Source organism: Liolophura sinensis, chromosome 2 (assembly GCF_032854445.1).
Source record: "Liolophura sinensis isolate JHLJ2023 chromosome 2, CUHK_Ljap_v2, whole genome shotgun sequence".
NCBI lineage: Eukaryota > Metazoa > Mollusca > Polyplacophora > Chitonida > Chitonidae > Liolophura > Liolophura sinensis.
The window spans coordinates 4420912-4438392 of record NC_088296.1 but is presented as its reverse complement, the minus strand read 5'-3'; the positions used below and the strand labels follow the sequence as shown (position 1 = coordinate 4438392).

Here is a 17481-nt window from a genome sequence, read left to right as displayed (position 1 = left end):
CTACTATACATGACTAGGCACTACTATACACGACTAGGCACTACTATACATGACTAGGCACAAGTACAAGCATGGTCACTTGACTTGGCTCGAAATTAACAGTGAGCTGCTGGTCAAAACCAGAAGAATACTGGTCAGTAGAGTTAAAGAAGCACTGGACTGTGATATATCACAGGTGGCCTGAGTATCCTTATAGACTAAGCATCCCCGAGCCCTGGCCCATTTGCATTGTTTTAATGTTCTTGTACAAATATGTTAAATGTAATGACAACACATCATTTTGAGTAATTCTACACTAGTGATGTCTAATAAATTGCAGTTAACATCAGTGCATTTTTTTCTTGGACCTAATTCTGCTTAAGCTATGGTGCTAGGGGAGGTGTAATTTACTGCTATTTATTCATTTATATGAACAGCGAGAATAAAACCTTAACTGAGGTTAATTGACGAGGCCGTACTTCTTCGCTTACCAATAACAAGCTTTCATTAGCATGGAACTCAGACATACACCCTTCTGGTACATGTAAGTTAAGTAATAAAGTATAGTTTGCCATGTTCCATGCCAGCACGTCTATCACACTGTCGCCGCTGCTCTGATTTTACCCTCTGTGCTGTACATCTGTCACACTGTCGTCGCTGCTCTGATTTTACCCTCTGTGCTGTACGTCTATCACACTGTCATCACTGCTCTGGTTTTACTCTCTGTGCTGTATGTCTATCACACTGTCGTCGCTGTAATGGTTTTACTCTCTATGCTGTACATCTATCACACTGTCGTCGCTGCTCTGATTTTACCCTCTATGCTGTATGTCTATCACACTGTCGTCACTGCTCTGATTTTACCCTCTGTGCTGTACGTCTATCACACTGTCGACGCTGTTCTGATTTTACCCTCTGTGCTGTACGTCTATCACACTGTCATCACTGCTCTGGTTTTACTCTCTATGCTGTCCATCTATCACACTGCCATCACTGCTCTGGTTTTACTCTCTGTGCTGTACATCTATCACACTGTCATCACTGCTCTGATTTTACCCTCTATGCTGTACATCTATCACACTGTTGTCGCTGCTCTGATTTTACCCTTTGTGCTGTACATCTATCACACTGTCATCGCTGCTCTGGTTTTACCCTCTGTGCTGTACGTCTATCACAGTGTCATCACTGCTCTGGTTTTACCCTCTATGCTGTACATCTATCACACTGTCATCACTGCTCTGATTTTACCCTCTATGCTGTACATCTATCACACTGTTGTCGCTGCTCTGATTTTACCCTTTGTGCTGTACATCTATCACACTGTCATCGCTGCTCTGATTTTACCCTCTATGCTGTACGTCTATCACAGTGTCATCACTGCTCTGGTTTTACCCTCTATGCTGTACATCTATCACACTGTTGTCACTGCTCTGATTTTACCCTCTGTGCTGTACGTCTATCACACTGTTGTCACTGCTCTGATTTTACCCTCTGTGCTGTACGTCTATCACACTGTCATCACTGCTTTGATTTTACCCTGTATGCTGTACGTCTATCACACTGTCGTCGCTGCTCTGGTTTTCATCTCCATGCTGTATGCCTTTCTTTTATTACATTAACATTTCATTCAGTTTGCATTGACTGTAATCATCAAAAAATGTGTGCTTCTGCTGAATGCTGTAATTTAGATGCAACGAAATGTAATGTTCAGGGGAACCAGTACGGTAGATCTCAGAAGAGAGTTAGATTTTGTAGTCGGTTTTGAACCCCTGGTGTTGCAGTCAACAACATGATTTATCTTTATAACATTCTAACATACTTCCAACAGTCGTAACACTAAAAACAGTGGTGAGTGAAGTGTGCTCAAATCTACACACAGTTGCCGCCCTCGTCATGGACGCTGGGACGGTTCCATTTCGATAATAATTTTTTGAATATTCTCTTACCAGTAACCCATCTAAAATGGCAGATTGCTGGTATTACAAGCATGCGCTGGGCTTGTGCTCTGTGATGGTAGACATTTCCCGTGATGCAGGAGTTAGTCGGCGATACACAAACCACTGTCTCAGCACCACTGCAGCCACTGGTCTGTGTCAGGCTGGCGTTGAAATACACGGGATAATGTCAGTAACTGGCCATTGTTAGAGAACTCGGGCGGCCTGTGTCCTAAGTTCTCAAACAGTGGACAACTCCTGTCTCCTGTGCATTATCTAGGTGATTTGAACATGGCGAACTGCGCTTTATTTCTTAACTTAACAGTACCAGAAGGATGTATGTTCCATGCTAATGAAATTTTAATATTGGTACATTTGAAGAAAACATCAAGTTTTTCAAACTAAAAATAGAGGCAAACAAATGTCATAAAATATTACGTTGGAATTAAGTCCTACATTTTCTTCAAGTAGAAGATCATTTTATCTTCCAAACAAACCCCAAAACGCTTTTCAAAGATTAACAGAACTAGCAGAATCCTGCAAAATTTGCAGCTTAAGTCATTTTTCCGTGTGTGAGATTGTATCACATGACAGAAGATTGCAGCTCAGACTGGGTTGTGTGTTTCAGCAAGTCTGGTGTGACGGACCATTACGCACAGGACGACCAGCATGCATTGCACATTGCCAGGAAGGTTGTGAGTCATCTTAACTACCAGAAATCTCCAAATGTAAGATTCTTTTCTTCTTTTTCCTCTTCTTCCATCATGTTGATCATTATTGATATCCAGTGCTTCTGCGAAAGTGAGGAATAAAATTTGGAGTTATAAATCTGCCCTGCTTTGGCTCTTCTCCCAGTAACTGCTCCAAAATATTTGTTTTATTTATTTGATTGGCGTTTTTTGCCGTATTCAAGAATATTTCACTTATACGACGGCAGCCAGCATTATTGTGGAAGAAAACCAGGCAGAGCCCAAGGAAAACTCATAGCCATCGCAGGTTGCTGCCAGATCTTCCCAGGTACGGCCAGAGAAAAAGCCAGCATAAAATGTACCTAACCTCACAGCGTCAGAATTGATCAAATTGCTTGTGCTGATTTCAGGTTTGAAAATCAGCCGAATATGTGCATAAGTTTTGCATATGCTGTGTTTGAATTGTGGGATTCTTGGTGGTAGTTGGTTTTGATCAAGTTCCAAAACCAGCCTAATCCATGTGCATAAATTTTGCATGTGTTGTGTTTGAGTTGTGGGATTCTTGGTGGTATTGTTGGTTTTGATCAAGTTCCAAAACCAGCCTAATCCATGGACATTTAATAGTCTCATTGGTCATTGGTCCTTGTTCAATAATCACACCAAACACGGTCCGATTTTGTTTAAATTTGGTGTAGAGATTCATTTTGTCTCCCCTTATATTAATTTGGAATTACTTGCAGGAGTTTTGCATTTTCAACTCGATTTGTAAATTTTGTGAATTTTCTTGTTTTCATGCATTCATATGGTACAAATAAACATTCCTTATAAGGCAATTACGAACGGTGACATTTTGCAGGTTGTGTTTCTTTGTAATGTTCCTACAACATGTAGACATACCTGTATTCTTCAGCCGTTTCAGCTGCCTCTGCAGCCAGTATTTTGACACATTCTGCCAAATCTATGGGGTATAGAGAAGTAATCTGCGCAGTTTTGTGAAGCTTGCATCTTTAATGACATAAACAAATTATTTTATACCATCACATTTATTATCATAATTGCTGTATGCATAAATTCCACTGAAAAAAGTGTTTTAGCAGTTGAAAAGGTTGAAACTTTCAGTAAGTGCTATGCTGTTACTACATGTATATGCTAGCTTAGTTACTGTACACCAAGGGTTACGTGTTCAATCCCAGCCTAAGACAGACATTCCGTTTCGCTGTTTACCTTGGGCCTTGGTGACAATAGCTTTATTTGACACTCAGGTAACCATATGCAGAGTCTAAGGAGTCTCTTTGAAGACCTTCTGTTCCAGCAATATTGTGTGTATATCTGTGAAAAGTCTTGTCAGTAACTTGCCAAAGGTCATTGGTTTACCCTGTACATTCTGGTTTCTCCTCAAATAAATGTGAATGCTATAGTATGAGAAACCAATATTTCAACTTGCTGCTAAATAACAAATAGTTAAAATGTACTACTTGTTGTGTTGCCTAGGTAACAGTGGAGGCCCCAGAGGCACCCCTGTACCCTGCAGATGAGTTATATGGAATTGTTGGAGACAACTTGAAAAAAACGTTTGATGTACGGGAGGTAGGTAAAAATTAATTCAGGAGCAAAGAACAGACAAATTCATTTCAATTTGCCATTACAAAACAAATTAAATTTTGTATTTACCTCCTGTTTTTAGGACTGCAGGCATATGAAGGTCTATGTGAAAAAAAGTGAATTATCACAGAGATGGGAAAACAAATACAAAGATATCAAAAACATGAAAAAATCCATGAATTTTTTAATGTCTTGGCATGAATGACATTTATCTGCTTTTGCGCCTGAACTCTTCATGTGTTGACCTTGGCAGAGGTCACAGACTCCATTCCATGTATCATTAATTCAAGTCTTGAGGTTTTTTTTCAGAGTCTTGCCAGAGGGCAGTGGTTTAATTCCTGTGCATAGCCCCGATTTTCACCTTAAATATGCCCTCTGTTGTATAACTAAATTATCCATGAATAATTCATGAGTATGGTGTATTAAAGCATGGCCAAACCACCAAATAAATAAACAAATAAATAAATAAATAAATACTAGTAAATAAATGTATGTATAGAGGAACAAATAAATACATAAAATAAATCTCCTCCTGCAAGTAGCTATGTGTATTTGTTAGTCAAATCATCCATTGCTGAAAATATACACAAATTAGAACAAGTCCAGCTTTTGCTAGCGACCTGATAGCAACCTGCCGATGGTTGTGGGCTTTTCCCCAGGCTCTACAATGCTGGCTGCCATCGTATAAGTGAAATATCCTTGACAGCGGTGTAAAATACCAATCAAATAAATAAATACATACAAATTGGAAAAGGAAGAATTTAATCAGCAGGAAAAAGTATCATGTACATTGTACTGGAGATATGAATATTCATGTACAGAGTACAAAGTATAGTTAACATGGTGGTACAGTGCCAAGTTATAGCTGTGGAGACATGAATGTTCATGTACAGAGTACAAAGTATAGTTGACGTGGTGGTACAGTGCCAAGTTATAGCTGTGGAGACATAACTGTTCATGTACAGAGTACAAAGTATAGTTGACATGGTGGTACAGTGCCAAGTTATAGCTGTGGAGACATAACTGTTCATGTACAGAGTACAAAGTATAGTTGACGTGGTGGTACAGTGCCAAGTTATAGCTGTGGAGACATCAATGTTCATGTACAGAGTACAAAGTATAGTTGACATGGTGGTACAGTGCCAAGTTATAGCTGTGGAGATATCAATGTTCATGTACAGAGTACAAAGTATAGTTGACATGGTGGTACAGTGCCAAGTTATAGCTGTGGAGACATCAGTGTTCATGTACAGAGTACAAAGTATAGTTGACACAGTGGTACAGTGCCAAGTTATAGCTGTGGAGACATCAATGTTCATGTACAGAGTACAAAGTATAGTTGACATGGTGGTACAGTGCCAAGTTATAGCTGTGGAGACATAACTGTTCATGTACAGAGTACAAAGTATAGTTGACATGGTGGTACAGTGCCAAGTTATAGCTGTGGAGACATAACTGTTCATGTACAGAGTACAAAGTATAGTTGACGTGGTGGTACAGTGCCAAGTTATAGCTGTGGAGACTTAAATGTTCATGTACAGAGTACAAAGTATAGTTGACGTGGTGGTACAGTGCCAAGTTATAGCTGTGGAGACATGAATGTTCATGTACAGAGTACAAAGTATAGTTGACGTGGTGGTACAGTGCTAAGTTATAGCTGTGGAGACATGAATGTTCATGTACAGAGTACAAAGTATAGTTGACACAGTGGTACAGTGCCAAGTTATAGCTATGGAGACATAACTCTTCATGTACAGAGTACAAAGTATAGTTGACGTGGTGGTACAGTGCCAAGTTTTAGCTGTGGAGACATGAATGTTCATGTACAGAGCACAAAGTGTAGTTGATGTGGTGGTACAGTGCCAAGTTAGAGCTATGGAGACATAACTGTTCATGTACAGAGTACAAAGTATAGTTGACGTGGTGGTACAGTGCCAAGTTATAGCTGTGGAGACATGAATGTTCATGTACAGAGCACAAAGTGTAGTTGACGTGGTGGTACAGTCCCAAGTTAGAGCTGTGGAGACATGAATGTTCATGTACAGAGTACAAGGTGTAGTTGACGTGGTGGTACAGTGCTAAGTTATAGCTGTGGAGATATGAATGTTCATGTACAGAGCACAAAGTATAGTTGACATGGTGGTACAGTGCTAAGTTATAGCTGTGGAGACATGAATGTTCATGTACAGAGTACAAAGTATAGTTGACATGGTGGTACAGTGCCAAGTTATAGCTGTGGAGACATAAATGTTCATGTACAGGGTACAAAGTACAGTTGACATGGTGGTACAGTGCTAAGTTATAGCTGTGGAGACATGAATGTTCATGTACAGAGCACAAAGTATAGTTGACATGGTGGTACAGTGCCAAGTTATAGCTGTGGAGACATGAATGTTCATGTACAGAGTACAAGGTGTAGTTGACATGGTGGTACAGTGCCAAGTTATAGCTGTGGAGACATGAATGTTTATGTACAGAGTACAAGGTGTAGTTGACGTGGTGGTACAGTGCTAAGTTATAGCTGTGGAGACATGAATGTTCATGTACAGAGTACAAGGTGTAGTTGACGTGGTGGTACAGTGCTAAGTTATAGCTGTGGAGACATGAATGTTCATGTACAGAGTACAAAGTATAGTTGACATGGTGGTACAGTGCCAAGTTATAGCTGTGGAGACATAAATGTTCATGTACAGAGTACAAAGTACAGTTGACATGGTGGTACAGTGCTAAGTTATAGCTGTGGAGACATGAATGTTCATGTACAGAGCACAAAGTATAGTTGACATGGTGGTACAGTGCCAAGTTATAGCTGTGGAGACATGAATGTTCATGTACAGAGTACAAGGTGTAGTTGACGTGGTGGTACAGTGCCAAGTTATAGCTGTGGAGACATAAATGTTCATGTACAGAGTACAAGGTGTAGTTGACGTGGTGGTACAGTGCCAAGTTATAGCTGTGGAGACATGAATGTTCATGTACAGAGTACAAAGTATAGTTGACGTGGTGGTACAGTGCCAAGTTATGGCTATGGAGACATGAATGTTCATGTACAGAGTACAAAGTATAGTTGACGTGGTGGTACAGTGCCAAGTTACAGCCATGCAGACATAAATGTTTATGTACAGAGTACAAAGTATAGTTGACGTGGTGGTACAGTGCCAAGTTATAGCTGTGGAGACATAACTGTTCATGTACAGAGCACAAAGTATAGTTGACATGGTGGTACAGTGCCAAGTTATAGCTGTGGAGACACGAATGTTCATGTACAGAGCACAAAGTGTAGTTGACGTGGTGGTACAGTGCCAAGTTAGAGCTATGGAGACATAAATGTTCATGTACAGAGTACAAGGTGTAGTTGATGTGGTGGTACAGTGCTAAGTTATAGCTGTGGAGACATGAATGTTCATGTACAGAGTACAAGGTGTAGTTGACGTGGTGGTACAGTGCCAAGTTAGAGCTATGGAGACATAAATGTTCATGTACAGAGTACAAAGTATAGTTGACATGGTGGTACAGTGCCAAGTTATAGCTGTGGAGACATGAATGTTCATGTACAGAGTACAAAGTATAGTTGACGTGGTGGTACAGTGCCAAGTTACAGCTGTGGAGACATGAATGTTCATGTGCAGAGTACAAAGTATAGTTGACATGGTGGTACAGTGCCAAGTTATAGCTGTGGAGACATGAATGTTCATGTACAGAGTACAAAGTATAGTAGACATGGTGGTACAGTGCTAAGTTATAGCTGTGGAGACATAACTGTTCATGTACAGAGTACAAGGTGTAGTTGACATGGTGGTACAGTGCCAAGTTATAGCTGTGGAGATAACTGTTCATGTACAGAGTACAAAGTATAGTTGACATGGTGGTACAGTGCCAAGTTATAGCTGTGGAGACATAACTGTTCATGTACAGAGCACAAAGTATAGTTGACATGGTGGTACAGTGCCAAGTTATAGCTGTGGAGACATAAATGTTCATGTACAGAGTACAAGGTGTAGTTGACGTGGTGGTACAGTGCTAAGTTATAGCTGTGGAGACATGAATGTTCATGTACAGAGTACAAAGCATAGTTGACGTGGTGGTACAGTGCCAAGTTATAGCTATGGAGACATAACTCTTCATGTACAGAGTACAAAGTATAGTTGACGTGGTGGTACAGTGCCAAGTTTTAGCTGTGGAGACATGAATGTTCATGTACAGAGCACAAAGTGTAGTTGATGTGGTGGTACAGTGCCAAGTTAGAGCTATGGAGACATAACTGTTCATGTACAGAGTACAAAGTATAGTTGACGTGGTGGTACAGTGCCAAGTTATAGCTGTGGAGACATGAATGTTCATGTACAGAGCACAAAGTGTAGTTGACGTGGTGGTACAGTCCCAAGTTAGAGCTGTGGAGACATGAATGTTCATGTACAGAGTACAAGGTGTAGTTGACGTGGTGGTACAGTGCTAAGTTATAGCTGTGGAGATATGAATGTTCATGTACAGAGCACAAAGTATAGTTGACATGGTGGTACAGTGCTAAGTTATAGCTGTGGAGACATGAATGTTCATGTACAGAGTACAAAGTATAGTTGACATGGTGGTACAGTGCCAAGTTATAGCTGTGGAGACATAAATGTTCATGTACAGGGTACAAAGTACAGTTGACATGGTGGTACAGTGCTAAGTTATAGCTGTGGAGACATGAATGTTCATGTACAGAGCACAAAGTATAGTTGACATGGTGGTACAGTGCCAAGTTATAGCTGTGGAGACATGAATGTTCATGTACAGAGTACAAGGTGTAGTTGACATGGTGGTACAGTGCCAAGTTATAGCTGTGGAGACATGAATGTTTATGTACAGAGTACAAGGTGTAGTTGACGTGGTGGTACAGTGCTAAGTTATAGCTGTGGAGACATGAATGTTCATGTACAGAGTACAAGGTGTAGTTGACGTGGTGGTACAGTGCTAAGTTATAGCTGTGGAGACATGAATGTTCATGTACAGAGTACAAAGTATAGTTGACATGGTGGTACAGTGCCAAGTTATAGCTGTGGAGACATAAATGTTCATGTACAGAGTACAAAGTACAGTTGACATGGTGGTACAGTGCTAAGTTATAGCTGTGGAGACATCAATGTTCATGTACAGAGCACAAAGTATAGTTGACATGGTGGTACAGTGCCAAGTTATAGCTGTGGAGACATGAATGTTCATGTACAGAGTACAAGGTGTAGTTGACGTGGTGGTACAGTGCCAAGTTATAGCTGTGGAGACATAAATGTTCATGTACAGAGTACAAGGTGTAGTTGACGTGGTGGTACAGTGCCAAGTTATAGCTGTGGAGACATGAATGTTCATGTACAGAGTACAAAGTATAGTTGACGTGGTGGTACAGTGCCAAGTTATGGCTATGGAGACATGAATGTTCATGTACAGAGTACAAAGTATAGTTGACGTGGTGGTACAGTGCCAAGTTACAGCCATGCAGACATAAATGTTTATGTACAGAGTACAAAGTATAGTTGACGTGGTGGTACAGTGCCAAGTTTTAGCTGTGGAGACATAACTGTTCATGTACAGAGCACAAAGTATAGTTGACATGGTGGTACAGTGCCAAGTTATAGCTGTGGAGACACGAATGTTCATGTACAGAGCACAAAGTGTAGTTGACGTGGTGGTACAGTGCCAAGTTAGAGCTATGGAGACATAAATGTTCATGTACAGAGTACAAGGTGTAGTTGATGTGGTGGTACAGTGCTAAGTTATAGCTGTGGAGACATGAATGTTCATGTACAGAGTACAAGGTGTAGTTGACGTGGTGGTACAGTGCCAAGTTAGAGCTATGGAGACATAAATGTTCATGTACAGAGTACAAAGTATAGTTGACATGGTGGTACAGTGCCAAGTTATAGCTGTGGAGACATGAATGTTCATGTACAGAGTACAAAGTATAGTTGACGTGGTGGTACAGTGCCAAGTTACAGCTGTGGAGACATGAATGTTCATGTGCAGAGTACAAAGTATAGTTGACATGGTGGTACAGTGCCAAGTTATAGCTGTGGAGACATGAATGTTCATGTACAGAGTACAAAGTATAGTAGACATGGTGGTACAGTGCTAAGTTATAGCTGTGGAGGACATAACTGTTCATGTACAGAGTACAAGGTGTAGTTGACATGGTGGTACAGTGCCAAGTTATAGCTGTGGAGATAACTGTTCATGTACAGAGTACAAAGTATAGTTGACATGGTGGTACAGTGCCAAGTTATAGCTGTGGAGACATAACTGTTCATGTACAGAGCACAAAGTATAGTTGACATGGTGGTACAGTGCCAAGTTATAGCTGTGGAGACATAAATGTTCATGTACAGAGTACAAGGTGTAGTTGACGTGGTGGTACAGTGCTAAGTTATAGCTGTGGAGACATGAATGTTCATGTACAGAGTACAAAGCATAGTTGACGTGGTGGTACAGTGCCAAGTTACAGCTGTGGAGACATGAATGTTCATGTACAGAGTACAAAGTATAGTTGACGTGGTGGTACAGTGCCAAGTTACAGCTGTGGAGACATGAATGTTCATGTACAGAGTACAAAGTATAGTTGACATGGTGGTACAGTGCTAAGTTATAGCTGTGGAGACATAACTATTCATGTACAGAGTACAAAGTACAGTTGACATGGTGGTACAGTGCCAAGTTATAGCTATGGAGACATAAATGTTCATGTACAGAGTACAAAGTATAGTTGACGTGGTGGTACAGTGCCAAGTTAGAGCTATGGAGACATAAATGTTCATGTACAGAGTACAAAGTATAGTTGACATGGTGGTACAGTGCCAAGTTATAGCTGTGGAGACATGAATGTTCATGTACAGAGTACAAAGTATAGTTGACGTGGTGGTACAGTGCCAAGTTATAGCTGTGGAGACATGAATGTTCATGTACAGAGTACAAAGTACAGTTGACATGGTGGTACAGTGCCAAGTTATAGCTATGGAGACATAAATGTTCATGTACAGAGTACAAAGTACAGTTGACATGGTGGTACAGTGCCAAGTTATAGCTATGGAGACATAAATGTTCATGTACAGAGTACAAAGTACAGTTGACGTGGTGGTACAGTGCCAAGTTATAGCTATGGAGACATAAATGTTCATGTACAGAGTACAAAGTATAGTTGACGTGGTGGTACAGTGCCAAGTTAGAGCTATGGAGACATAAATGTTCATGTACAGAGTACAAAGTATAGTTGACATGGTGGTACAGTGCCAAGTTATAGCTGTGGAGACATGAATGTTCATGTACAGAGTACAAAGTATAGTTGACGTGGTGGTACAGTGCCAAGTTACAGCTGTGGAGACATGAATGTTCATGTACAGAGTACAAAGTATAGTAGACATGGTGGTACAGTGCTAAGTTATAGCTGTGGAGACATGAATGTTCATGTACAGAGTACAAAGTATAGTTGACATGGTGGTACAGTGCTAAGTTATAGCTGTGGAGACATGAATGTTCATGTACAGAGTACAAAGTGTAATTGACATGCTGGTACAGTGCCAAGTTATTGGTAAATATCTTGTTGTGCACTTGTAAGTTTGTTGAGGTACTGTTTTGCGTTTCCTGTTAGCACATGTACAGTACACAATTCACTGGGATAAGTTGGGATGTAAGGTTCATTTTGTATATTTCCAGTTTCCTCCCACCATAATACTGGCCACCTTTCGTTTTTTCGAAAAGTGAAATTTTCTTGAGTACGGTGTAAAACGCCAAGGAAATAAATAGATAAATTTTACCTATGTGTACAATGCTGGTCAAAGGTATTTTGTGGAGCAGGGCCACGTTTCATGAAACTTCCTAAGTTATTTTCCTTAAGCAGGAGTGTTTTGCTTAAACTACATAATAATTTATTTATGAAGCATTTGACTTAAGTTTTGTTGAGAAACTCTCCATCCTGGCCAAAAAACTCCTACTTAGGCAATTTACTGTACTTAGGAAGTTTTGTGAAACGGGTATCTGGATTCAGTTTACAATTGTGTTTGCAGTTGCCATGCATTACGTTGTGGTTTAGAGTATGGAAATGTCTCACCATCTTTAATAGCTTGAAATAATTCTATATGTTTTATAAGGTGATAGCAAGAATAGTGGACGGCAGCAGATTTGACGAGTTCAAACAAATGTATGGGGAGACATTGGTGACAGGTGAGTTCACAACAACAGCAACAATGTCGACCATTCAAGTCCATGAAGTCAAGATGGTGTATTACAACGATAGCCATTCAACCTCTGAACAAAAAGGTCGATTGCCATAGTAACCCGCTCTAATGGCGTAGCTGCAGCTTTATGTCAGAAGTTTTGCGATATATCTGGTGAAGAGCGATGCTTTACTCTCGGCACTTTAGCTTCCTTCGCATATGAACTATGTTGTAACCTGTATAATAACTGTCCAGAAAGAGAGCTCCCCCTAAAGTTTCCGATAGGGTCGGGTTATACTCAACAAAGAATTTTTTAAGAATGGCCTTAAGCTTGGCATACACAAGAGCTTAAGATATGACTTAACTGCTCTTACGGAGTTGATCTCAGTCGCTGATGGCCATCTCCATTTATTTATTTATTTATTTGATTCGTGTTTTACGCCGTACTCAAGAATATTTCACTTATAAGATGGCGTCCAGAATTATGGTGAAAGGGAACTGGGCAGAGCCTGGCGGAAACCCACAACCATCCGCAGGTTGCTGACAGACCTTCCCACCTACAGCCGGAGAGGAAGCCAGCATGAGCTGGACTTGCATCTCCATTTGAGTTACACCTCTATTTTGCATATTAGAGTGCTTAGGACCTGCCACATCTGTCGATTTGAGTTTGTTATTATGCTTGTCTGTGTACTGAGCTGTAGGTTTTATAGTAAAACCACTTCATCATATCATATGTGTATTTATAGTAAAACCACTTCATCATATCATATGTGTATTTATAGTAAAACCACTTCATCATATCATATGTGTATTTATAGTAAAACCACTTCATCATATCATATGTGTATTTATAGTAAAACCACTTCATCATATCATATATGTATTTATAGTAAAACCACTTCATCATATCATATGTGTATTGGGTAGAGATGATACACCTGTGTGACCTGTTCATTTGTTTATTTGATTGATGTTTTATGCCATACTCAAGAGTATTATGTTTTACTTTTTGCTAGGTTTTGCCAGGCTCTGGGGTTACCCTATAGGTGTTATAGGGAACAATGGGGTGCTCTTCTCTGAATCAGCTCTTAAGGTAAGACTGCTGTCAAATGTTTTCTACATGTACATGCACTCTACTTTATGTGCAATTAATTTCTTTTTTATATGGTGTGAGCTATTGTGTATTTGTTCAGTGCTGTGATAAAAAAAAATCATTTGGAGACACGTCACTGAAATCACAGTGATTTATTTATTTATTTATTTGATTGGTGTTTTGCGCTGTACTTAAGAATATTTCACTTCTACGACGACATCCACTTATGGCCGGAGAGGGAAATCACAGTATTTATGAAAAAATTAATGTTGTGTTCTACCAAAAAAAGGAACGTTTTTTTGTATCACGTAAATTATCAGTGACTTATGCTGCAAAGAAAGGTTTGTTTACCTGTGTCATCAAAGTTACAATCTTTTGCCACAAAGAAAGCTTTGTGTATTATCAAATTTATCAGTCTCTTGCTGCAAATTTAGTTCTCTTGTGTTACAAGGTAAGCTACGTGTGTTGTCCTCAAAACTGCGCAGAGCATGTCACATCTTAACAGTTCTATTTCGTGAATGTGGGTCAAGTTTGCAGTCCTAATATACTTGCACATTAAATGGTGTTTTACAGCATACTAACAAATCGTTTTTAATTTTATTTTAACAAATAAACCAATATAGCAATTTAAGTTTTAACTCACATGTATTAAATGTACATGCCTTTAAATGTATAGATCTGTTATCTCAAACTGTACTGGGGCCTCTGTGGCCGAGATGCTGTCGCTTTGAGTTCAAGTCCAGCTCTTGCTGGCTTTCTCCCCCACGTGGGAAGCTCTGCCAGCAATCTGCAGATGTTGGTGGCTTTCCTTCAGTTTCCTCTCACCATAATGCTGGCTGCCGTCATATAAGCGAAATATTCTAGTATGGCATAAAACGCTGACCAAATAAATAAATAAATCAAACTGTACTAAATGTGCTTTTCTATTCTCTCATTCATATATGTGCAGATACTTGTTTACATGCATTATTTTGTATTTCTCTTTTAGGCAACTCATTTTATAGAACTCTGCTGTCAGCGAAATATTCCACTTTTGTTTCTCCAAAATATAACCGGTAAGAATTTGACATAAAATATGATCTCGTAATAAATAACGAACTCTTACCCGTGCAAAATCCGGTGTAAAACCACAGACCCTTCCATGATCTGTAACCCTCATTTACAAAATTCCCTTGTTTGGCACTGGTAAGAATTCAGATAGGACTTACTTTCTGTGCAGAACCATGTTCATCAAACCTACAGGCTTGGTGTTCATCAGCTGGATATCGATATTCAGCTGTGTGGTTTGTAGATTAACCTTCATTCCTACCGAATGAACAGTTTCTAGAGACTCTACCTAACTTCTCTGATCCTCATAGGACATTGGTTATCTCTCCCTGTGTGACATTGCTTATCTCTCCTTGTGTGACGTTGCTTCTATCTCCTTGTGTGACATTGCTTATCTCTCCTTGTGTGACTTTGGTTATCTCTCCTTGTGTGACATTGGTTATCTCTCCTTGTGTGACTTTGGTTATCTCTCCTTGTGTGACATTGGTTATCTCTCCTTGTGTGACATTGCTTCTCTCTCTTTGTGTGACATTGCTTCTCTCTCCTTGTGTGACATTGCTTATTGCCCCTTGTGTAACATTGCTTATCTCTCCTTGTGTGACTTTGGTTTTCTCTCCTTATGTGACATTGTTTATCTCTCGTGGAGTGACATTGCTTATCTCTCGTGGTGTGACATTGCTTATCTCTCCTTGTGTGACATTGTTCATCTCTCCTTTTGTGACATTGCTTATCTCTCCTTGTGTGACATTGCTTATCTCTCCTTGTGTGACATTGCTTATCTCTCCTTGTATGACATTGCTTCTCTCTCCTTGTGTGACATTGCTTATCTCCTCTAATCATTTTGTGCCCACAGGGTTCATGGTAGGCCGTGATGCTGAGGCTGGTGGCATCGCCAAAAATGGGGCCAAAATGGTGACGGCTGTGGCCTGCGCTAAAGTTCCCAAACTGACTGTGATAATAGGGGGCTCATACGGGGCAGGGAATTATGGGATGTGTGGGCGAGCTTACGGGTAAGTTCAATGCTGCAACTACATGTACTCCACGGATTCATGTATTTTAACCAGTGGCTTCACCGTGAATGAGAGGTCAGGGTGTCCATCTTGTTAATCAATGATCAGTTCTAGTGCTTAGCATACTAGCACGGTACAATGACCAAAGAGCCTCACCAATGCAGTTGTAGTGAGTTCAAGTCCAGACCATACTGGCTTTCTTTTTGATAGTACCTGCATGTGGATGGTCGTGGGTTTCCCCTGGGTTTGGTCTGGTTTCCTTCCAACAGAATGCTGGCAGCTGTTATATAACTGAGATAGCCCTGAATAGGGTGTAAAACTCGAAGAAATAAACCATTGATCAGTGCCAGGAAGGCCACACTGAAGACTTTAAAGGGGACAATATGAGTGCTTTCCTGACATGACAATGAGACCAGTTGTGACTGATGTTTTCAGCATGGCATTTTATTGTGGCAGCACTATAGATCATAATGTGTTTCCATTGGTCATGTGCACAGATGAGAATTTTCAGCGGATTTTTAGGGAAGTCAAAATATTCAAGGTCCGCATAAATCTTTGACCAGAATGGCCATAACTAATCAATTTAGTAATGGGGGGGGGGGGGGGGGTAAGTTAGTGGAAGAAATTTCAGCTGACCAAAGTCACATTGAGAAGAAAATTGAACCTAAATCAAGCAAACAAGAAGGATGATTCCAGTGTTTGAGGAAAGGTAGCCCATGTGACTGAATTTGTGTAAACAACAAGATCAGAATTTCAGAGGATATAAATGTCCCTTGGGCTCTAGGCTGTGGACCCCTGGCACCATCATAGGAATTAAGCATCATCCATTCTGATTTGGGCTTGCCGCTTATATTTATATACTGCTTTATACTCAGTCATCCGTGTTATTAATGTCATATTTGTGTTCTTACTGACAGATGATGTGTCCAAGACATTTATTGTACCAGTGTATTCTCACTTCCAGTGCCTTGGCAGTTGGCACAGTCTTTCAGAATTTTGTCAACTTTCCCTTTGCCAAACAGTGCATATATTGGTCGTTATATGCAGTTGACATCAGTGTTTTTTTTACGTAGGGAGCAGGTCCAAAGTGGAAACACAGGGCATGGTAGTGAGTGGATTTTTGTAGTTTACTCGCCGGCAATCTTGTTATTCTGTCACACTGATACAAGCAGAATGACTGGCACAGAAGTTGCACACCTGGCCTCCTCTCTGGCCGTACGTGGGAGGGTCTGTCAGCAACCTGCGCATGGTCGTGGGTTTCCCCGGACTCTGCCCGCTTTCCACCCACCGTAATGCTGGCCGCTGTCGTATAAGTGAAATGTTCTTGAGTACGACGTAAAACACCAATCAAATAAATAAATAAGTCACACACCTTGTCACTATGAACAATATATAGTCCTGGTTTTGCTGAGGTGTTACAGTGTCTAGTTCTTTTTAATGTGTTTTATGTTTCATATCATTATGTCTGTATGTTTGTGTGTTTGCCAGTCCAAGGTTCCTCTACATGTGGCCAAATTCACGGATCTCTGTGATGGGCGGGGAGCAAGCGGCGGGTGTGTTAGCACAGATCACTCAGGAACAAAGACTGCGGGAAAACAAACCAGTGAGTAGCATCATCTGCGAAAGTCTGTCATTTACTTGCCAGAGGCTGGGGGTTTACTTTTGCTTCTTCCACCCATAAATAGCTATCCTACAGCGGATGTCCGTGGGTTTCCCAGGATCTCTGGTCGGTTTCTTCCCACCATAATGCTGACTTTTTCTCCAGCTGCACGTGGGCAGATCTTCCAGCAGTGTGCTGATGGTTGTGGGTTTCCCCCAGTCTCTGCCCGGTTTGCTCCCACCATAATGCTGGCTGCCATTGTATCAGTGAAGTATTTGTTAGTGCACCATAAAACACCAGTCAAATAAATAAATAACACTGTACTCAATAATTTTCTGCATAGT

At 40.5% G+C, this 17481-nt stretch overlaps 1 protein-coding gene across 1 annotated transcript in view; it reads left to right on the top strand.

Moving 5' to 3' along the window:
• The window catches only part of LOC135462773 (methylcrotonoyl-CoA carboxylase beta chain, mitochondrial-like), a 33941-nt gene that overhangs the window by 11528 nt on the left and 4932 nt on the right, over positions 1-17481 (top strand). Inside the window, exons 9-15 of the mRNA XM_064740018.1 lie at positions 2542-2641; positions 4094-4189; positions 12322-12394; positions 13404-13480; positions 14469-14535; positions 15381-15537; positions 17026-17140. Of these exons, the coding sequence (XP_064596088.1) occupies positions 2542-2641; positions 4094-4189; positions 12322-12394; positions 13404-13480; positions 14469-14535; positions 15381-15537; positions 17026-17140 (685 nt within the window). The remainder of the gene's footprint in view (positions 1-2541; positions 2642-4093; positions 4190-12321; positions 12395-13403; positions 13481-14468; positions 14536-15380; positions 15538-17025; positions 17141-17481) is intronic.